This window comes from Micromesistius poutassou (assembly GCF_964030765.1).
Source record: "Micromesistius poutassou genome assembly, chromosome: 2".
NCBI classification, from domain to species: Eukaryota; Metazoa; Chordata; class Actinopteri; order Gadiformes; family Gadidae; genus Micromesistius; species Micromesistius poutassou.
Genome location: NC_140272.1, coordinates 5,298,098 through 5,318,812, shown reverse-complemented (window position 1 = coordinate 5,318,812; position 20,715 = coordinate 5,298,098). Strand labels below are relative to the sequence as shown.

Genomic DNA, 20,715 nt, shown 5'->3' with positions numbered 1-20,715 from the left:
AAAATAGCACTTAAACAAATCGCTCATCCATATTTAGAGCTGCATCAACACAAACTTCAAATCTGCATTTAAAACTGCACTCAAACAAACTTCACATCCCTTTCTAAAGTTGCACTAACCTAGGCCGTAATCAAATCAAAGTAATGAAAATGCTCATTCTGATTATTATCAGTGTAGTTAATGCACGTTTGAATACCACTCAGTAGCTATTTTAAAGCTTCTAGATTCCCCATAAGGTTTCTTGGCGTGACAGACACACACACACACACACACACTCCCCCCGAAACACTGTCATATGTATTAGAGAGGAGGCTGAGGCTGACAAACTTTGAAGAGCAGAGTTATGAATAGTTATGAATTCTGAAATAAATATTATTCTCGGAGGGCATCACTCACTGTGTTTACTTTTTGTTCATTGAGGAAACAGGGGGGAGTGACAGATAATGAGTGACAACGCTGGAGGAAAACGCCACAAAGCTCTGCAGTCTAGCATGAAGGGTGTCCAGAAAAAAGGCATGTCTGTTCCCTGATGCCGCATTATGGAATCACAACAAGCAAAACACACAAAATGATACCATGACAGAATGTGTATTTCCTTTTTACCATCCAACCCTTTGCCCACATACGTCTCTCTGACCCATATTCTTGTTTTAACTCACCGCTAGCATAGATACAGCATGACTTTGTCTCGGCACTTATAATGAATGTGCATTTGCACAGATCTCAAGGCAAAAGTCTTGTGGTTGTGCGACCTATTCGGGCGTAAATGTTATTTTCTCTGATCTCATTAGCTTTTGCACCCGACATAATGAATACACATCGACTACCTGCATGCATCACATTCTTGCTGATATAATGGCCGGTCATGGCTTGATTACTTTATTGGGTGTTCGACTAGGAGGCGGTGTATGGGTTTGTGTGTTGGTGTGTTTATTTGCTTATTTGTTTGTCGTCTGGCTGGAGTGTGTCAGATTGCTCATTACCTCTGGACTGTTGGAACCATTCCAAAAGTCACTGTTATAATTAAATGAGTTGGAAGCACTTAGGGTTTTACATGCTTCCATAGGTAGGCTCGGTGGGAACGTAGGCTAGGTGGTAGGGAGCTAGGTGTTAGGGAGCTAGGTGGTAGGGAGCTAGGTGGTATGGAGCTAGGTGGTAGGGAGCTAGGTGGCTGATTGGTAGGTATGTGTTTAGCAAGGAAGGAAGTAAGGGAGATTGGTAGGTGGATGGTAGACGGGTAGATGGTAAGCTTGGTATGTATGTGTTTTGGTAGGTAGGAAGGTAGATAGGTGGTTGCTAGGGAAGAATGTTAAGTGGAAGGTTAAGTGCTAGGTAGGTAGGTTCCAGGTTGTGGTCGGGTAGGTAAGAAGGTATTCAGTGATAGGGGTAAGTTCATAGGTGGTAGACTAGATATGTTAAGTGTTAAGTGTTAAGTTAAGAAGCAGGTGGATTGGTAGGTAGTAGTAAGGTGATTAAGCTGGTTATTGTTAGTCAGATGGTATGTAGGTTGATGGGTAGGTATGATGCATGTTAGAAGGTGTATTTAGGGAGCTGGGTAGATATGGTACAGGTAGGGAGGTGTATAATGGTAGCTGTTAGAGGTAGGACGGTCATCATTTGAGTGTGATGTGGTGGACGGTTCCCTGTTCTTACGTTGAGGTGCAGGTTCTCCGTCCACTGTCCGATCACGCGGTACCCTGGCCCGGTGACGTTGTTCCACTGGTACTGGAAGAGGTCGTACCGTCCGGGAGCGTCGCCGTTACGGTTAAACGTTACTGACGTACCCGCACTTCCTGTTGAAAGAGAGCACAATCTATCAATAAATCAATCAATGAAGCAATCAACCAATCAGAGGTGAACTAATTGTCCTAATTAAAATGAATCAATATGACCGAAGGAATTTAAAAGAATCTCTGGGGAGAAGAAAGAAGGGAAACACAGCCTACAAGATAAGGTCACGTTTATTAAGGCCAGACATGAGTTCAATATCTGATGACGAGGTCACGAGTGTGACAAAGCAGCACGATGGGACCAGCGTGAAAAAAAAGTTTCACTGTGTGTTGTCACAGGAAGGGATGACAATAACCAATAATAACTGTACTTCCTGTGCACTTTTAAAGTTATTCTCCACACCCAGCGGGCTGCTGCCTCATTCATTTCAGTAATGTGAAACCATTCATAGCAGTGACAGCAGCAACAGTGAGGTTCAACTGTTCTACACACGCACGCACGCACACACACGCACGCACGCACACACACACGCACACACACGCACACACACACACACACACACACACGCATCCATCCCACTTGAAGCATTGTGACAGTGGTGTTCAATGGGTCATCCTCCTGGAGGTAAAGCACCTCTGACTGAGTAGAGAGACCCCAGGAGTCTGGAGCTCACAACCCGACTGCCTCCCGCCTTCCTGGGGTATGACAGGCTGACTCACCCCTAAAGTCGGCTCTCTCTGTCTGGGTGTTCTGTGGGCCCCCGGCCGCCTCTCTTCCTGCTGTCTGTGCCTGTGTTTTCATAGCCAAACGGAGGGGCCTCCACTTAAAGACAAACTCTTATTAACTTCGGCTTGTTTCCCCCAGTCGGCATAAGCCTGGGGGCCGGTCCAAGCCCGTCATTCAGTAAGACAATGTGAGAGACAGAGAGAGAGAGAGAGAGAGAGAGAGAGAGACAGAGACAGACAGACAGACAGACAGACAGACAGACAGACAGACAGACAGAGACAGCTACAGAGTGGTGGGGGGGAGAGAGGGGGAGGGCCAAGCAGGAGGGCAGCAGAACATTTAACAGATAATTGGGAGAAGGAGAGAAATTGCTGAAGAGTAAGACGGACAAAGAGTTAGAAGAGCTTTAGACAGAGAAAGAGAGGATAGAGAGAGTTATAGAGAGTAAGGGAGAAGGAAGGACATTGTTCTGATAGAATGAGACGGAGATACAGAGACTAAGACACGAGTGGGAGAAAAAGATATAGAAAGAGAGAAAGACAGAGAAGGATGGAGGCAGAGGCAGAGCCATTGAAAGAGACACCGATAAAGAGCAGTAGAGACACAGCGAGAGAGAGGGACTATCCAGGATTAAGTGGATAGCGAGTGCGAGGATTCTTCCTCATCCGTGCAGAGCTGAAATAATGAGGCGGCAACTGAGATAAATCAAGGCTGTTTCTTTGTTTTGGGGATGTTTGGCAAGGTCCACCGAACACCTTTTATATTCTTTTAAACATCTCGAGCTGGAGACAGCCCCCCCTTAATCACCTCACCCTCACACTGTCCTTAATGGTTTTATCTCCCCCCCTTCCACAGCTCTCACCCCCCACATGCCTGGGTCCTCCCGGGCGCACTGCTCCCTCTCAGGTCCTCTGTTCCCACCCTGGTGCTACGTCTCTGTCGTACAGTGGCCACCATGCAGAATGCTTACCCTTGTGCACATGCCCGAGCAGACAAACATGTGAAGTAAAGTGTGAGTGTTGTTCAGGGAATGGTCTGATGTGTGCGTGACACGTGTTTGTTTAAGTAGATCACTGAGTGTGTGTTTGTGTACCTCAGTTATTGTGTGTTTGAGTGTACCTCCGTTATTGTGTGTTTGAGTGTACCTCAGTGTATGTTTGTATGTACTGTACATCAGTGAGTGTTTGTTTTTTATACCAGCAGTTGACTGGTGAGATTCAGTCGTATGCTTGCACTGAATACATGGCTTTCAAGAGTCTGCAGTGAAAGAGGAAGGGGCTTTATTGACAATTTCAACTTGTTCTTGGGGCGCAAATATATTTTCAGAGCAGGTGGCCTACACCCAAACAGGTTAGGCTCAAAACTGTTAAGGGACAATCTTCTCTTCTCACTCTCCGATAAATCTACCCTGTCATGCCATGAGAAGAAGCGAGACTACAGCCTCCCCCACAAATCTACTGTCCCACTATCTGACACACAGATAGCAGACAGACCACAGACCTTGAAGAGAGACAACAGCCCGCCCGACACCATCAACACCATGCCTGCCCCTATTGCTGATGCTGGCTTTGCGAGGAACGGCCACCCCCCTCCTCTGCACTCCCCCATCGACGATGACCTCCAGCACTCCCCCATCGACGATGACCACCAGCGTCATCTCTCCCATAGCCACAACAACAACTCCAGTTCCACTGTCTCCTCCCTTTATGATTTTCCAGATGAATTTAAGAAACTGAGAAATGTTGGCATCAAACTTGCATCTGCGTTATGACTAGGGGTGGGAATCGAGAACCAGTTCCTACTCAGAACCGGTTCCAACTAACCAATTCCATCGGAATTGTATGCCTCCAACGTTATCGCTTCTTCTTATCGATCCCTGCATGACGTTTTCTGGTTTTCTCGTCGAGTGCCATGTGTTCAAAAGCCTGCGTATGAGTCAAGCGCTCTAATCAAGCAAATAATATATCCTGATTCGAAAATGGATAACGCACAGAGCAGCCAGCCTCAGCGGTAAACAGCGACCCCAAGTCATCCCCGCTGACAGCAACACGCTGCATTGGTGGAGAGACGGGCTGCAATAAACCCGCTTCTCTCAACATTGACGCGCAAATCCCTGTGTGTGCCAGGCACGTCTGTGCGCTCCCAACATGTGTTCTCCGCCGCACGTAACACCATGAATAAAAAGAGAGCCGCACTTGATCCAGATCAAGTTATGTCTCCTGTTTAAGTTGTCACGTCATTGTTTGCGCTGTGCAGTTCCGATTCCGTTTTAGTTTTTCATTGCATAGCCTAATTTTGTGATATGCATATGGAACTTTGTATTGATTAAGTTGATATACTGTTTCAAACAAAGAGGATATGGCCTTCGTCCTGTTTATGTCTCCTCTTGTCACGTTATAGCCTACATTTGTGATTGAATCTCTGTTAGTGTGTGTTTGTTTTTTGTGGGGGAAAAATCGTTCGAACGATTTTTCTTAAAGGTGACAGCCCTATATAGTAGTTCTATAGTCGTTTTTATTAATAAGGCAGAGCGATCTGCATACAAATATCTTCCGGTTTCATGCTGATGATGACATCGATAGCTCTCAGGCAGCTGGCCCCTCGACATCGGCTCAAGTTACCCCTCGATTTTCTTTCCTACTCTATATCCTGTCATGGTGTTGTTCAGTATGTAAAAAATTAAAATGTAATGGTTGCTTTTGGTTCAGAAGACTGTAGAACTCTTTTTTGCCACTGAATGAACTACTCAGGAATCGGTAAGAGAATTGATAAGGAATTGGATTGGTAGGCAGAATCGACAATGACATCGATATTGATAAAAACTTATCAATTCCCACCCCTAGTTATGACCATAGTCTTGATAACACCCCCCCCCGTACTGATAGTAGTCCTGATTATTACTGAGACAAAAAAGGGTTCAGCTGTAGACACAGCACAAAGGAAGTTTCACATAATCTGCTGAACCCAAGGTTGCCTACATCAAAACATGGCAACTTTTGCATTCCTGCTGTAACCACTAAGAGAGTAAACAAAGGGAAACTTAGACGCACTGCTAACCTCTCAAATCATACCTATTCCCTCCAAACCAAAATCAACCTTAAAGCCTATCAATAACACCATCAGGATGGGTCTACTTAATGTTAGGTCTCTTAGTAACAAATCCTTTTTAGTTAATGATTTTATTACCACTTCTCAACTGGATTTTGTGTTTTTAACTGAAACATGGCTAGAACAAAATAACAGTGCAACCGTTCTGATAGAGACAGCTCCTCCCAACTATAACTTTTTTGATGTATGTAGATCTGGAAAAAGAGGTGGAGGGTTTGCTGCTATATTTAAAAATGTATTTCAGGGGAAATAGATGTTATTTGGTGATTTTCCATCATTTGAATACCTTTGTACTTTATTGAAATGTTCCCCCAGAGTTCTCCTATTAATTATTTAGGCCACCCACATACACTGCAAATTTCTTCGATGACTTTACAGAATTATTGTCTAGCATCTCCACAGACTTTGACTGTCTAGTTATAACTGGTGACTTCAATTTTCATACTGATGATTTTAATGATAAGTGTGCAAAAAAAAACTTTTTACCATTTTGAACACATTTGAAATGTCTCAACATGTGAAAGAGGCTACCACAGTTAAGGGGGTCGCCGTCCCGACGCGCAGCGGAGGGACGGACAACGCCCCTTAACTGTGGTATAATGACCGTATACCACAGCCTGTCGTGATCTATTGCTTAAGTATACAACAGTGAGTGTGTGTTTATGTATACCTCAGTGAGTGTGTGTTTATGTATACAACAGTGAGTGTGTGTTTATGTATACCTCAGTGAGTGTGTGTTTATGTATACGACAGTGAGTGTGTGTTTATGTATACAACAGTGAGTGTATGTTTGTGTCTACCTCAGTGAGTGTGTGTTTATGTATACAACAGTGAGTGTGTGTTTTTGTGTTTCTTAGTGAGTGCGTGTGTTTGAGTTAACCTTGTTTCGGCACATTGTGTATCTGCGTGGACACGCCAGGCAACGTGGAGATCTTATGTGACGGCACGTAAAGCAATGCGTGCCCACATCATACATTGTGCAGGCGTGCATGTGTGCCTTGGTGTGGCGTTGCCGCGGGCCAGGCCTGGACGCCGCGCAGGAGCAGGAGCAGGAGCAGGAGGTCCGTGCGGTGGAGCGTGCATGCAGCGCATTAGCCCCACACAGTCCTCCCACCAACCATGCAGTTAACCCTGGCACACTGCCAACACAGATAAGGCAAGGGGGGTTTCTCTGCAAGAGTTTAAATGAGACACAATGAGTTCACCTCCTCCTCCTCCTCCTCCTCCACCTCCACTTCCTCCTCCACCTCCACCTCCTCCGCCTCCTCCTCCACGTTCTCCTCCTCCTCCACCTATACCTCCTCCTCCTCCTCCTCCTCCACCTCCTCCCCCTCCTCGTCTATTACAGTGGATAATATTGTCTTTTTTCACGCTGAACTCGTGTAAATTAGTTAGTTACAGGGTGGATTGGCCGTGCGATGGCACACTGGGTCTGCAAGAAAACCTATTAGGTGCAGCGGCGGGAGGCAGTGAGGAGGTCTGATCCTGAGTCGGAGGGGGCCACAGGCCTTCCAGACCGGCGAGGCAGGGGATGCTACTCATGCTCCCATTGGCTGGACCCTTCTTAAACCATCACACACACACACACACACACACACACACACACACATACACACTCTCACACAGTCTCACTGGGGCTGGACAGGCCAGCCTGGTCTGGCGGTCCGGTCCAGCTGTTTGCCAGTGTGGCTGGTGTCTCTTATGTCAGCTGACAAGGAACAACGATACAAAAACACGAAACCAAGCGGTCTCTGGTGAGTGGCCTAGCGGGACCGCTACAATGCTAACCCGTTGATAGTGGAGCCCGATAGCAACAGGGGATCAAACAGGCTCCTATCAGCACTCCTGTAGCTTAGCTTAGCTTGTATCAAGCGCTTGAAATCCTCCGCTATCTATGGGGAGCCCTGTGGCTCGAGAGGAGGATATCTTATCCTTCAACCTGTGGAGCGCTGATCCCCAACCATTTCTTGGTCCATGTTCCCCGTTTAAATATTATTATTAAGTATAATAATAATCATTATTATTATATTATTAAGTATGAAAATTCTAACAACTGTTTAAACAACCTTTTTTAAGTGTTGTGTGTCTGATTCCCAACTCACCATCGTCTCACCCCAATCACCCCCTGCTCCCAGGAGTGAGCACTGCATCACAACACCGTCGGTACTAGTCAGCTGGTGGTCACGGCTCATTAGGCGGTCTGTTAGTATATAAAGGACCTTTTTGTGAAACCTTTCATAACACAATTTTCCAGCATCATCTGATGTCTAGGACCCACGGGTACGCAACAGACCGTGGCTCCACATGCGTAACCAGCTCCCAATTAGAGATCCACCCCAGGGTTTGAGTTTATGCTGTGGAGTAACCCTGACAGATAGCAGGCAGACATGTCAGGCTACCGAGTCGTTCGCTAAGGTGACCTCGCTGCTAATGAGTCGGCGGTCTCAGCTCTGATGAGGAGGAGGCTCAGCATCGCGGGACGCCATCTTGGATGCAATCAGACATTTCACAGACTCTGTTCCAAACATGTGCTGGCTTGTTATTGCGTTGTAATTATAATCATAATTATACATGTATAAATATATGCTAAGTGTGACAAAGTATTCTAATCAAATGAATTAATAATGCGATTTTCGTCTTATCATAAATTGTTTGCATTTTATTAATCATTGAGCAAAATGAAAGATTTTTTTCAGATTTGCAATATAATCAACTATTTAAATGCATCGCAATTCCAGAACTACATACACACCCTAGAATCTGATGATTCCATGTATTCATGTTTAATAATCTCATGTTATGTGAACGTTGAACTACCCAAAGGAGACATTAGTATGCTAGAGACATGCTAATGCAGCTGCTCTTTAGCATCACAGTGGGTGGTCTGTTTTTTAACAAGCCTTTGAAAAAAAGTGTATGACGTTTTCTAGAGAAACTTCAAGTGATTTTCCTAGTTTTCCATGTCAGGTTTTTAATCTTAACAACTTAGTGGAACAAATTATCCGTGCGAGAAAATAAAATATTTTTTATGATTTTTATTAACCAACCAAGACGTTCGACATTGCGGCATACACCAACCACATGAATTAGGTATTCATGTATTCACGACTGTGAACTTCAACATGAAAAACTGACATGAAAAACTGACCCAGATAACTTGTTATGGCATGGTAAAATGTAGTGAACCCTCACGGTAATATCTAATTAACTCCTATTCACAAACACATTTATGTTTGCATCAAGTCCTATCCGTAATATTAAAACATCATGTTGAAGAATAGAATTATATTCTTTTAAAAAAAATCTGAAATAGGCTTCAATGTGCTCTGACAATCTTTCTTGTTCAGTGTGTACAAATTGGGGAGCAAAATGGCAGAAAAAGCGCCATCAATGACGTCTTTAGCCCGGGGAAAAAAACAATCTCAATCTCGGTATCGTTGTCAGAGTCAACATGGTCACCTTACATTAGCACACGGCAGAGAGAACAGCCTATTTATGGTCCTCAACACACTGTGCTCTTATTCCATCCATAGTGGTAAACTACATTCATAGACCTATAATCATCAGCCAAGGTTTTTTGCGGTGCATGGATAATGGTTGCTTTGGATAGCATGATGTTGTGCAGTTATATCCCAATAGTGGTGTTTTGGATACGAACTTACTCCAAAATAGTTAATGCCTTCATTTTAGTTATCTCTGAGATATGAATGTATTAAAGAATGCACACCCACATACCAAAATCCCCCTCATCTGCAAACAGCCAATTGCTGCACAATTTTACACTTGGATTAAAAAGTGTGTGAAACTCCATTATAATTGAGTCCTCTCTAGACACACAGGATCTTTGGGGGAAGGGAGGGAGAGGGTTAAGTCTCTCGGTGTGTGTGGATGTGTGGAGCCTCCGTCTTGCCAGTGGTTGATAATAACGTTGAGTCCGACATAGTGCTAAGCTTCTAGGACGCTGATAGTATAACGCAAGCTAGTCTGTGAAGATGTGTGAGGCTCCATCTCGCCAGCGCTTGATGCTGATAATGTGGCCAAGAGAAGGGTTAAGCTTCTCCGACCCTTTTTGTATAGCGCCACCGAGTGTGTTAAGATGTGTGGAGCTCTGATAAGCCAGTGGAAACCGGCTTTTGATGTGCGCTTCTCGGACTCTTATAGTATAAAGCCAAGGTGTGTGCCGCATTTCATATACAATATACCTGCTCATAACGCACCTACACAACAACGGTGCTAAAATAAGATCACAAATGGGTCCTAGCCATGGGGATAAAACCTCCCTTGCCTTTCTACAACTCAACACATTTTGTTTATTATGAAATAAAACCAGGTTCTCTCTAGTTTGTCCATTCTGGGCTATCATAGAAACATGGTGATCAACATGGCAGCCCCCATGGAAGAGGTCCCTGTCCCTTGTATAAATGGCTCAAACTAAGGTAAGGAAAACAAAGTTTTCTTATACACTAATCAAAACATACTAATGAATATTATATTCCATTCCTGCCAAGTCCATTCTGCTAGATGCCACTCAACCCAGCAAACATTTTCTTGACCTGCGTCGAAGCGAACGAGTCCAGTCGACGTCGATTCACGACGTGACTTCATTTCGACATGAAAACATAATCATTAGAGGAATGGTGATTTCAATGAAGACTTATTTTAGAGTGGTGTAACCGAATAAACACTCCCAGCAAACATTTATGCATTCAACAAGTCTAAAATACGCCGGGTCACAACGTGACTTTATTTCGACCATTTGCTGACATGAAAACATATATGCCGCTATGGAAATGGTGATTTCGAGGAAAGCTTGTTTGACAGTGGTGTAACTGAATAAACACTGTTTATATCGCTATTTACCTTAACAATGATGTAACTTTGTAACATTAGTGTGAACGGTAATGTTTACACATTAATAGTATTATTGAAAAGTGTTATTATTCCAAACGCAATATGCTATCATGTATATGGCCAATATAGGTGCTAAAATGTTTTATTCCAGCATTTACTCAAGTTCCATTTAGGAACTATTTTTCCGAACTATTTTTAACACGTAATCCCTCCAACGCATGCGTAGGTGATATCAGTTCACCGTCAAGTTCGGCAGCAAGAGTTGCAGGTGAGTTTCGAAAAGACACTGCAATTTAAAATGCAACTGTATTTGTAGAGACATTATTACCCTTTTATTATTTGCATTCGAAACTGTTGAATTTGAGGCTACATGGCGTATTCTCATGGATAGCGGGTTTTCGTATTTGTAACGTTACATACGAACTGGGAGCGGGACGCTAGCAGGCTAACGTTAGCTTAGCCCTGAAACGGGACGCTGCTACTTCCTAGCCGGGAGCAGCAGCGTCCCGTTTCAGGGCTAACATTAGCTGTGTGTTCTTGAATAAAACACGAGTGGCAAAGCCCTTTCCCTGTGCATTAGTCCTGTGAACTATTGATCAATTTTAGGACCCATTCTTCTCATTATTCATAGCGAGAGGGGTGATAGCTTCCGATGTAGCTAGCTAATGGACTTGATGTAGCCACCAGTTAGCCCTTGAGGCTGGGGGGCTGGATGGTGAAACGATCTTCGTCCACTGAGCCAAACACTTGTGCATTTTGGCCAGTCAAACTTCTCACTCTCCCCCAACCTTGTACTGATGTTTTCTTTCCAGCTGCTGTGAAGAGATGGAATTCCAAGGCCACAGATACAGAAATCGAAGCAGCCATGAGTTTACACCTGAAACATTCACCTGCAAGGACTGGGGGGGATGGGATTTTGGTCCCAATAAGTTTTCATTTTGTTGTTTAAAGAAGATGTAGGCCTACTTAAATATAAATAAATAAAATGTTTTGGATAGTGCACTTTATACCCTGAAATCTGTCTTTTGTTGAAGATTAATAGGACATGTATTAATGCTTGATTGATAGAGTATGCATAATTCAACAAAATATTATAGATGTAGCCAAATATTGCTATCCTTTTGATGTGACCAAATGCTCTATAGGCTACATTTCTATACATGTCTCATGTCGGCAAAGGGTCGAAATAAAGTCACGTTGCGACTCGACGTCTATTGGACTTGTTGACGACACGGTTTGAGGTAATGTTGGCTGGAATTGGTCTAATGGTTGTAAATATGTTTACAACAGATTGAGAAATGTTTAATTGTATACATGCAGCACAAGAACTGCATGTTATAGGTTTAGTGGGTAGCTGAAAACCGTAAATTGGGGCATACTACAAGGTAACTGAAATGTAGCTTAATACTATTTTTTTCATAATTAAGTGGGTATTTAGTGTCTTGGCTTAAAAGTAAATTTCACATAGGTTGAAATAATGTCTATACAACGTCGAAACGACGTGGATTGATGTCGTCTATGAGCCGTCGAAACGACGTCGGTCGAAAGACCGACATCAGAAAAACTTTCATATCAGCCCCTCAAATCGACGTTGTTTCGACCTCCATGACCAACGTCGATTAGACGTCTGATCGACGTCGAAATGTTTGCTGGGAAGTCTACACACTGGACCTCTAAAAGTGATGGTTTAAGTGCTCCTAACTGGCCTTGTTGACGAGCAATTCTGTTTGATCAATCACTTATTCCTTCCAAGAACAGAAAGCAATTCAAGATCAATACTTGGGTTAATAGCTACTGTGGGCAAACAGAAATAAAATATAATTTGCTTCTGGATCAATCATTTGTTTCTTTTCGCCTGGAGCTCGAAATGATTCAACCATTTCTGTCTCTGAGGAAATAAATACTTTGAAGTCATGGATTTACTTTTGTTCAATTCATTTGATTCATAATACACCTAATAATCTCAATGATAATAGATGGAGGGTAATAGATAATAATAATATATAATATATGTAATATAGATAAAATATAGATAGATACATAGACATATATACATATATATATAGACATAGATATACAGAAAGACAGGCAAGAGTATAGACAGACATCCAAGTATACAGATTGATACACACAAATTGAATACCCTTTTTTTTTTTTACCAAACTAGTATTTAATAATCATTAATCAAGAGTAAATTCTAATGCATCATGGGAATTGAGATGGACCGCTCTGTGTGTGACCACAGTCTCACCTTATGGCCCCTATACGTCACAGGGGCACAAAAAGACCGCAGTGCGATGCACAGTGTGTCGCCAATACGAGAAGCAGCCCGGATCTGTTTGAAATGGCCGCCGTGTCCTCAAAGACAGCCTTTGTGCCAGTAAATCACTAAAGTCGCCATGAGGTCAAGGTGTGTTGCTAAACGAAATGCGTGTTTTTAGCCACCCCTCTTCAGCCCTGCTGTCGGTCTCTAGAGGGTTTAAAACTGGAACCACGCCCCACCTGATGCCCTCTGACAACCACCTCCAAACAGCTCAGTCTTCTATTTTAAACCCACGTCTGAGACTCCTGGTCACATGTTAACACCTATCATTGAGGACATTAACATTTACTTTAACGGCATTTAGCAGTTTGCCAAAGCGGCATACAACGGTTAATACACACATTGACACACACTGACACTCATGAATATTCATTTTGAGACGGTTGGTGGTCAGGCTCGTGTCTCCCTGATAGGCTGTGACACGCCCTCGTGTAGTGGGGGGTATCTATCGACTTTATACCTTAAGCAGGCATGACCGGTCATAGAAGATGGGCTGTCAATACGATCAATACAAAACAATGTCCTATTCAAGTAACCTACTTTGTCTTGCTTTACACTGGTTGAACAAAGCTTAAAACACATCATTCTTTTCATCCATTGGGCATATACCGCCCAATGGCTTACTACACGACTACAGTCACATTGATAACAAGAAACACGTAAAAAAACTGTGAATTTTTCTCATATATATATATATCCTTATGTTATATGAACTGCCGATTACAAATAAACTACAAATGAACTACAAATGTCCCCTCTTTTCGTTTAAGATCTCATCACCTGAATGTGTGTAGAGATGTCCTTTTCAACACAGGCCAGCAGGTGTATTTACATGGATGTATTTAGCCTTCGTAACTCCTACATGTTGCAGGCCCCTTGCATCACGTTCTACACATGCAGTACATTGCATCATCACACTTTACACATTTCAAACGAGACAGAGTGACTTAGGAGTGGTTATAAGGACACTTTGTTTGAGTCTGATCTCCTCCCCCTCAAATGTTCAAACGTCCCCTCCAAAGTCTACCAGCACACGGCGGATGACACATGCAAAACAGGGGCTAGATATTGAATTTCATCTTGCAAGTCTTGAATTTAAATTAAGCTTATTAGCTGAACCGCCGATGCTTGTCTCTTCCCTCTGAAAGATAAGAAGCGATCCACGTGTTGATTACTTATTGGTGATAAGACGGTGATGGTAGTGGGTTGTAATGAATAGATTTGATACAACGGAAGATTGAACTTTCTGGTCGTTACACAAGTGCAGCAAAGTGTGAGCATTTAACCCCCAACTAGCAGCACTGAGAGGGTTAGCTGCAGTTCAGCACCTGGAGATCAACGTCCCTGGCAGGGGTTTTAACCTCACATGTATGCCTGTGTGTGGGAGGAAACGCACATGAACAATTCCCTCAGAGTAAGGTCCTGGTTGGGCTTGAACCAATGACCTTCTTGCTGTCAGTCATCAGTGCTGACCAATAGGCTACAGAAGCTTTTTTACATATATAATATATTGTATTCTCTACAAACCGAAAGGAGCTATTTAGCTTAGTCTTTTTTTAAATCATGTAATAATGGTGTTTTCGAGACTCTTTGCTCAAGGATGCCGAGAGGTACACTGTGGACAGCAGAGTTTGAGCCGACAACCTTTCTGCTGGGAAACAAACACTGCAACCGCCAACCAACTTTGTACCATAACACACACCAGCATTCATTAACACAAACACATAATTGAGATGTATCTGAAAAGCAATGCTTTCGAGTCATGACCTGGACCACCGCCACCAGATGGTCGCCTGCTCACCGTTGAAGCCCACGCTGCGGATGTACTTGAGCAGCTTCTTGCCCCCGGCCAGGTCCATGTCGGGGCAGATGCCCGAGAGCTCCGGGCACAGGTCCCTCTGCATGTTGTGGAGGGCGTGAGCCATGGCGTACACCGCGTCAATCACAAACTGCACCTTGCCCTCCTGCTCATACTTGGAGTCGATTCCGATACGCTCCTGGCCTGCGGAAGAGAGAGAGAGAGAGGGAGAGAGTTATAATGAGGGTTGGTCAGAGCCTGGGAGGGAGGAGGTGGAGGTGGAGGAGAGAGTGTGAGAGAGCACGAGAGGAGAGAGAGAGAGAGAGAGAGGGAGAGAGAGAGAGATAGAGAGAGAGAGTGAAAGAGGGAGACAGAGAGGGAGAGATTCAACAAGAGTGTTGGGCGAGCTAAAGTCAAACAGAGAGAGTAAACAAGCGGGTAGGAGGAGGAGAGAGCGAGACGTGAGTGATTTATCTGACCTTGACTTCAGTGTAAGAAAGCAAGGTGTTGCTGGATTTGTCTATGCTTTGCAATGTCCTAACCTTGGCCCTTTGTTTACCTGTATTGATGAGGATTAGCTGAATTTATGAGGAGATAAACCTGTGAACTTCAGCCTGACCTTGAGAAAGTCTAAAGGAACAGAAAATCGCAAACTACACAGACCTTCGCCCTGGGTGACTTGCGGCTTATATGACTCCAGTGACGGACTGGACGGTCTGGCATTTGGGCAGATGCCAGAAGGGCCGTGGCCTCTCGTGGGCCACTTGGCTTCTCGTGGGCCGTTTGGCCTCTCGTGGGCCGTTTGGGCCGGCCAATCACGGAGCGGCATGCTTGTTCGGCATACTTATTCACCCCCTCCCCCCCCCCCCCCCACAGTCAACAATCGTGTCCGCGCGCAACCAACCCCCCCCCCTGTCAACAATTACCCGTGGCCGGTTATAATGCGCAAATGCCCGGGCCGTTTTTTGCTCCCAGTCCGTCACTGTATGACTCTGAAGACAAGCAAATAGCAGTATCAGAGTGAGGTGGATTATATATTTTGGGGCCTTCCCGACTTCCGGTGGTCAATTATGTTTGTATAACTGACTTCATTTTGGCAAGTAGCCGTGTAATAAGCAGGATAATGTATAGAACGTTATAGAATCGAAAAATAAGCCCCTGAAGGGGGAAGCAAGACACCTCCGCTTCGCGTCGGTGTCCGGTTCGCCCTGTCGGGGCTTATTTTCCTGATAATGACTGGCGTTCTATACATTATCCCCTACATACCCTTTATTGCGGTTGTAGATAGCAGCACAAACGACCAAACACAACAGGACGACACACGCCCATGACGTGAACACATACACAATACTAGCACAACCAGGGCCAGAGAGAACCGCATCGGCCTGAGCTGGCCAAGGTTTTGCCTGGATTGCCGTGAGCATATTTCAGCCATCAGCGGGGTCTGCAACATGCTGAGGGTCTTTGCAGAGGCATGCTGGGACAGTAGCAGTGATGGAGGAGCTGCCAAGAGGCTGATACTAGCTTAACAAGGAGACCAACTCTGACCTCTGTGTCACCCTGAAACCTGTAGGGTGGCAGGAGTGGGAGGAGGAGGAGGAGAAGGAGGAGGAGGAGGATGAGGTGGAGGAGGATGAGGAGGAGGAGGGAGAGGATGAGGTGGAGGTGGAGGAAGAGAAGGAGGAGGAGGTGGAGGAGGATGGGGAGGGGGAGGAGGTGATGGAGGAGGAGGAGGGGGAGGAGGAGGGGCGAGGGGGAAGAGGAGGAGGAGGGGGAGTGGGAGGAGAAGGAGGAGGAGGAGGAGGGTGAGGCGGAGGAGGAGGGGTTGAGGAGGAAGAGGAGAGGGGGGAGGAGAAGGAGGTGGCCAATAGGTGGGTTTCATATAATGTCACACACCTCGCTACCTGCCATCTTGGTACTATTTTCACCATTATATTTTCTTAGTTATTCCAATTTTACGAATTTTAAAATTTGGCGGCTTGGCATGTGCTTTTGGATCGTCAGATCACATGGCTGAACCCCTCTTATAGGAGGAGGAGGACCCAACCTTCCTGAATACCACGGACACAACCCCTCCCATCCCCCTACCTCGCACTTCGACATGAGGATCCATACATGTCCACACCTAAGCCCCCCGGCACCCACACACCAATATAACTACATGCAGGCGACCAGACCCCAGCTTCCTCAGGCTGCACCTGTGAACCCTGAAATCCAATAGCAGGTGAAACGGGAGGTCAAAAACGAACAACAGGTCAGCCCCCACACCGATGAGACAACAACCTGCCCATTAATACCCCCTGTATCCGCTCAGTCAACACGCGCCGGGCCGCTAGCTGGCGGCGGGCGATAGCAGTTGTATTCCCACTGATCTATGTCCCTGTAAAAGAGCGGCCAAGGTGTGTGTTTACCCAGATAAGTGCGTCCAGTATCTAATATCGATGAATGATGCGGTGGCTAAGGCCTGGTCCTGCTGTGTTGTCCCTCTGTGTCCCCCCCCTCCGCTCAGAGCCACGTAATAGCATCATAATGTCATTATGGCGGCGGCAATGCTATCACAACTGGTTATGATATTGAATTATAATCCCATTTGTAATGCTACACTTATATGGGGGCTGAGAAATTGGAGGGGAGGTGCTATGGCTATAGGCTTATCATGACAATTTAATAACCACCTTAGCCTCAGCTGGGGACCCGTAGCAACCTAGCTCACCCGGCCACGATAATTTACCCCCCCGGCGCCGTGGCAACCTGGACTCCAGCCGTGATACACCAGCATTATACAGTATGCATGCACTTCTACTTTTATACCTTACGATGAGTGTGTACATGAACAAAACAGTGGCCCAGTGGCCTAATGGATAAGGCATCAGCCTCCGAAGCTGGGGATTGTGGGTTCGAGTCCCACCTGGGTTGAGCCCCTGGAATCTATTTTAACAAGTTACCCATTTAAATCAACACACACCAGTAATGGGAAAGGTTAGCATCGGCCTACTAGATTAGACATCAGTGCAAGGAACTGGTGTCAAGTGTGTGGTCTTCAGTCCTAGAACCTTCAATCACTAGACATAATGTAACAGACAGAGTTTTGTTATGTGAGCTACTCATGGTCAAAGGGCTAAACCACATGGGTTTGTACCACTATTATGGGTTAGGATTGTCTGAAGGCCAGTGTGGAAGGATGCGTTCATGGTGTTCTACACCCGGTTGACCATTTCTGGGTCATCAGCGGAGGTCTTTGAGAGAACGGACAATACACAATAAGAATATGACTGGAGACCCGGAACAGTGGACCAGATCACCTCTGGTGATAACTTAGCTGGCTCTACTTAGCTGGCTCTGGAGCAGTCAATATTACCGCTTAATAGGAGCCCACGCCATGATGGAACCGCCAACGTCTCAACCCTCCAGATGTCCCTCCTGGATCACCCAAGCACCTGACCTCTTCAACGGGAGCTAGCCCGGACCACCTCCGAACCCTGGGGAACTGATGGGGGCGGGGGCTGGGCGACAGATTCAAAGCAAGCGATGCATTCCTTTTATTTTATTTTTATTGTTTGTTTAGATTTGTGGCGTTAAACTGGGGACAAATTTTCAACATAGTTTTACACACCTCATCAAATCAGTGCGAGAGAGAGAGAGAGAGAGAGAGAGAGAGAGAGAGCAAGGGACATAAAGAATAGATTTAGGAAGAGTCAAAGGATAGGAGTGAGATAGAGAGACAGCGATCGAAGACTAGAGGGAGATAGAGATAGAGTGAGAAGGAAGGAGAGAGACAGATAGACAGAGATGGAGAGGAAGGGGGAGACATACAGCAAGAGCGAGGCAGAGAAAGAGCGAGACAGAGAGACAGACAAACAGGGAGGTAGAGACAGACAGAGAGAGAGCGCCAGAGAGAGAGAGGGAGAGACAGAGCGACAGACAGAGAGAGAGATAGAGTCAGAGCGCGAGAGGGGGAGAGAGGAAACATGGGGATCTTGGATCCACCCCATTAACTCCAGCAAACACGCTTTGCTTGCTGATTCTTACTGCATTTCACACTGTTTTATTTGTCCATGGTCTGCCTGTGACGGGGGACCATGCCTCATCATTCGGGAGGGAGGGAGGAGGGGGGGTGGGGGAGTATTGAAGCTTTTCAACCGAATTCTGAAAGATTCTTCCATTTCTTAGTTTGACAAACCAAGTGATCAGTCATGCTGTAACTGAGGATATGCCTGCGGGCGTGCTGGTGTTATGTCATATCGTCCCCCAACATGTCTTATACAACCCAGCGACCCCCGTCCCTAAACTGATGTTTGAGTGTGATGGCTGTCTGTAATGGCTTGTGTTTACGTCCCAGAGAGGGGAGGGGAGGGGGAGTGGAACAGCAGCAACCCAGCACGAGAGTGGGGAGCCTGGGCAGAGCGCAGCCACAGCAGTGCCAAGATGAGGTTCAATTGGATATTAAATTGGGTCAAATGAGAGAAAAATCGGACGGTGTATGTGTGTGTCTCTGTGTTTGTGTTGAAGTGCTTTTGTGTGTCCGTGAGGCTACATGTTTTTATGTATGTGGGCTGATGGTTTTATGTGTGCTTATGTGTATATGATGTGCGTGTACATGTGGTGTGTGTGTGTGTGTTTGTGTGTAGGTGCTTTCGTGTGTGTGTGTGTGTGTGTGTGTGCGTTATGTACACATGGCGGGTGCAGAACATCGTGTGTGTACACGCGTGTTGCTGTGCGTTTCTACGCCGTGCATGTGTACCGCATATGTCCGCCCACACAAACACCCAGAGCTATAATCCATTATGCATGAGGGCTGAAACAAAAGTGCTGCTTTTCTTTTTACATTTTAAATCGTTTCTTTTTCCCATTTTAAATCTGGCTGCGGCCTGGAGTGTGCGTTCACACAGAGCGGTGTGACTATCGCTGCCCTGGAGAAGTCGTTGTACTGGCGTCAAGAGGGAACCATGGAAGGCCCTGCAGAAGACGGCAACTGCGCTCAACACATCTCCGCTGATGGTTTGGATAATTTAGCTGCTTTCTTATCGAGGAACAAGCCTTGATGATTGCAGGAAAACATTTCTGTCAGTGACGGGCCGGTGGATGCTGTTTTGACGACGGAGGAACCAAACATGTGTTTTATTGTTTTAATTTCTGTGATTTGAAATCACAATTACAATCAGTGCGCAAAAGATAAAATAAGGCTTGTTATTGGATGAAAACAAAAACGGAACATTCAGATATGTAATTGTCGTAATTCCAAATCATAATTTTTGTTTTGTTTGACGGCGAAAATGGTGTACACACAATTACAAAATAAAACATTGCTGCACGATCCACTTAACGTGAATATGTGAAGATTTAAAGAATTTCAGACAAGGTCAAACTGAGTACACTGCCACAGCTGTTGTCACATTAAACATAACTTTTAGTCAAAGTTGTACCTTTCCATAAAACACACCAATGGAAAAAGACAATCCTGGAAGCGCATTGCGTTTGTTATTCTCTTTATCTGCCTTGAGTATGCTGTCTGCTGAATAAATAACCCGGGAAAAAACAAAATGGAGGAGGCAATTTGGCGGAGGATGAGTGCAACACCGAGTCAGGACACGCTATCAATGCAGCTCCTGAATAATCTCATTACGGAGAAGAGCGGCAACTGCAGCTAGCCAAGCAGCTAATAGCAAGACAGAGGCTGTTAGCGCTACAAATCAAGGTACCAACAGGGACCTCAAACTGTCAAGCGCTCGTTTGAATCCTCATTATTCCAGTAACGCATTTCACAACAATGAAGTTGCCGCTTCTTCCCGCCTTTCCTCTCCGAGCCCAGCGTTGGGGGCTCGCTGCTCTCCTTTTCCTCATCTGAGGAAAGATCCAGATATGCTGTTTAGCTTGCGTTAACCCGTATCACGAGAGGATGTATTTTTTACCCCGGAGTGTGTGGGCTGGCTGCTACTCCGCCAACAGATATAAATATATCAGAATCACAGAGGCGAAGATACAAATACGGCATGTGCCATGATGAGAAAGGGTCTCGAAGAGCCGTGAAGATACGGATTATTCAATGTAAGGAGATGGGGTACGGCGTGTATATTCGCTACTGGACGCCATATGGAATATGGTGGGAATTGAAGTGGCAGCTGTTCAGGAGGCATGTGGTACTTTGGGTGGAAGGGGAATATGCTTCTGCTGACAGGAA

General features: G+C 45.3%; 1 protein-coding gene and 1 non-coding gene across 2 annotated transcripts in view; one reads left to right on the top strand and one right to left on the bottom strand.

Annotated features, from left to right (window-relative positions):
• The window catches only part of grm7 (glutamate metabotropic receptor 7), a gene marked incomplete at its 3' end in the record, with an annotated part of 134,843 nt that overhangs the window by 54,012 nt on the left and 60,116 nt on the right, over positions 1 to 20,715 (bottom strand). The window contains exons 5-6 of the mRNA XM_084464851.1: positions 14,541 to 14,741; positions 1,654 to 1,793 (exon numbers count right to left, since the gene is read on the bottom strand). Coding sequence (XP_084320977.1) covers positions 1,654 to 1,793; positions 14,541 to 14,741 — 341 coding nt within the window. The remainder of the gene's footprint in view (positions 1 to 1,653; positions 1,794 to 14,540; positions 14,742 to 20,715) is intronic.
• AC3HAE_009722 (transfer RNA arginine (anticodon CCG)) lies at positions 17,381 to 17,453 on the top strand. The gene has a single exon. It is a non-coding gene; the product is annotated as a tRNA-Arg (tRNA).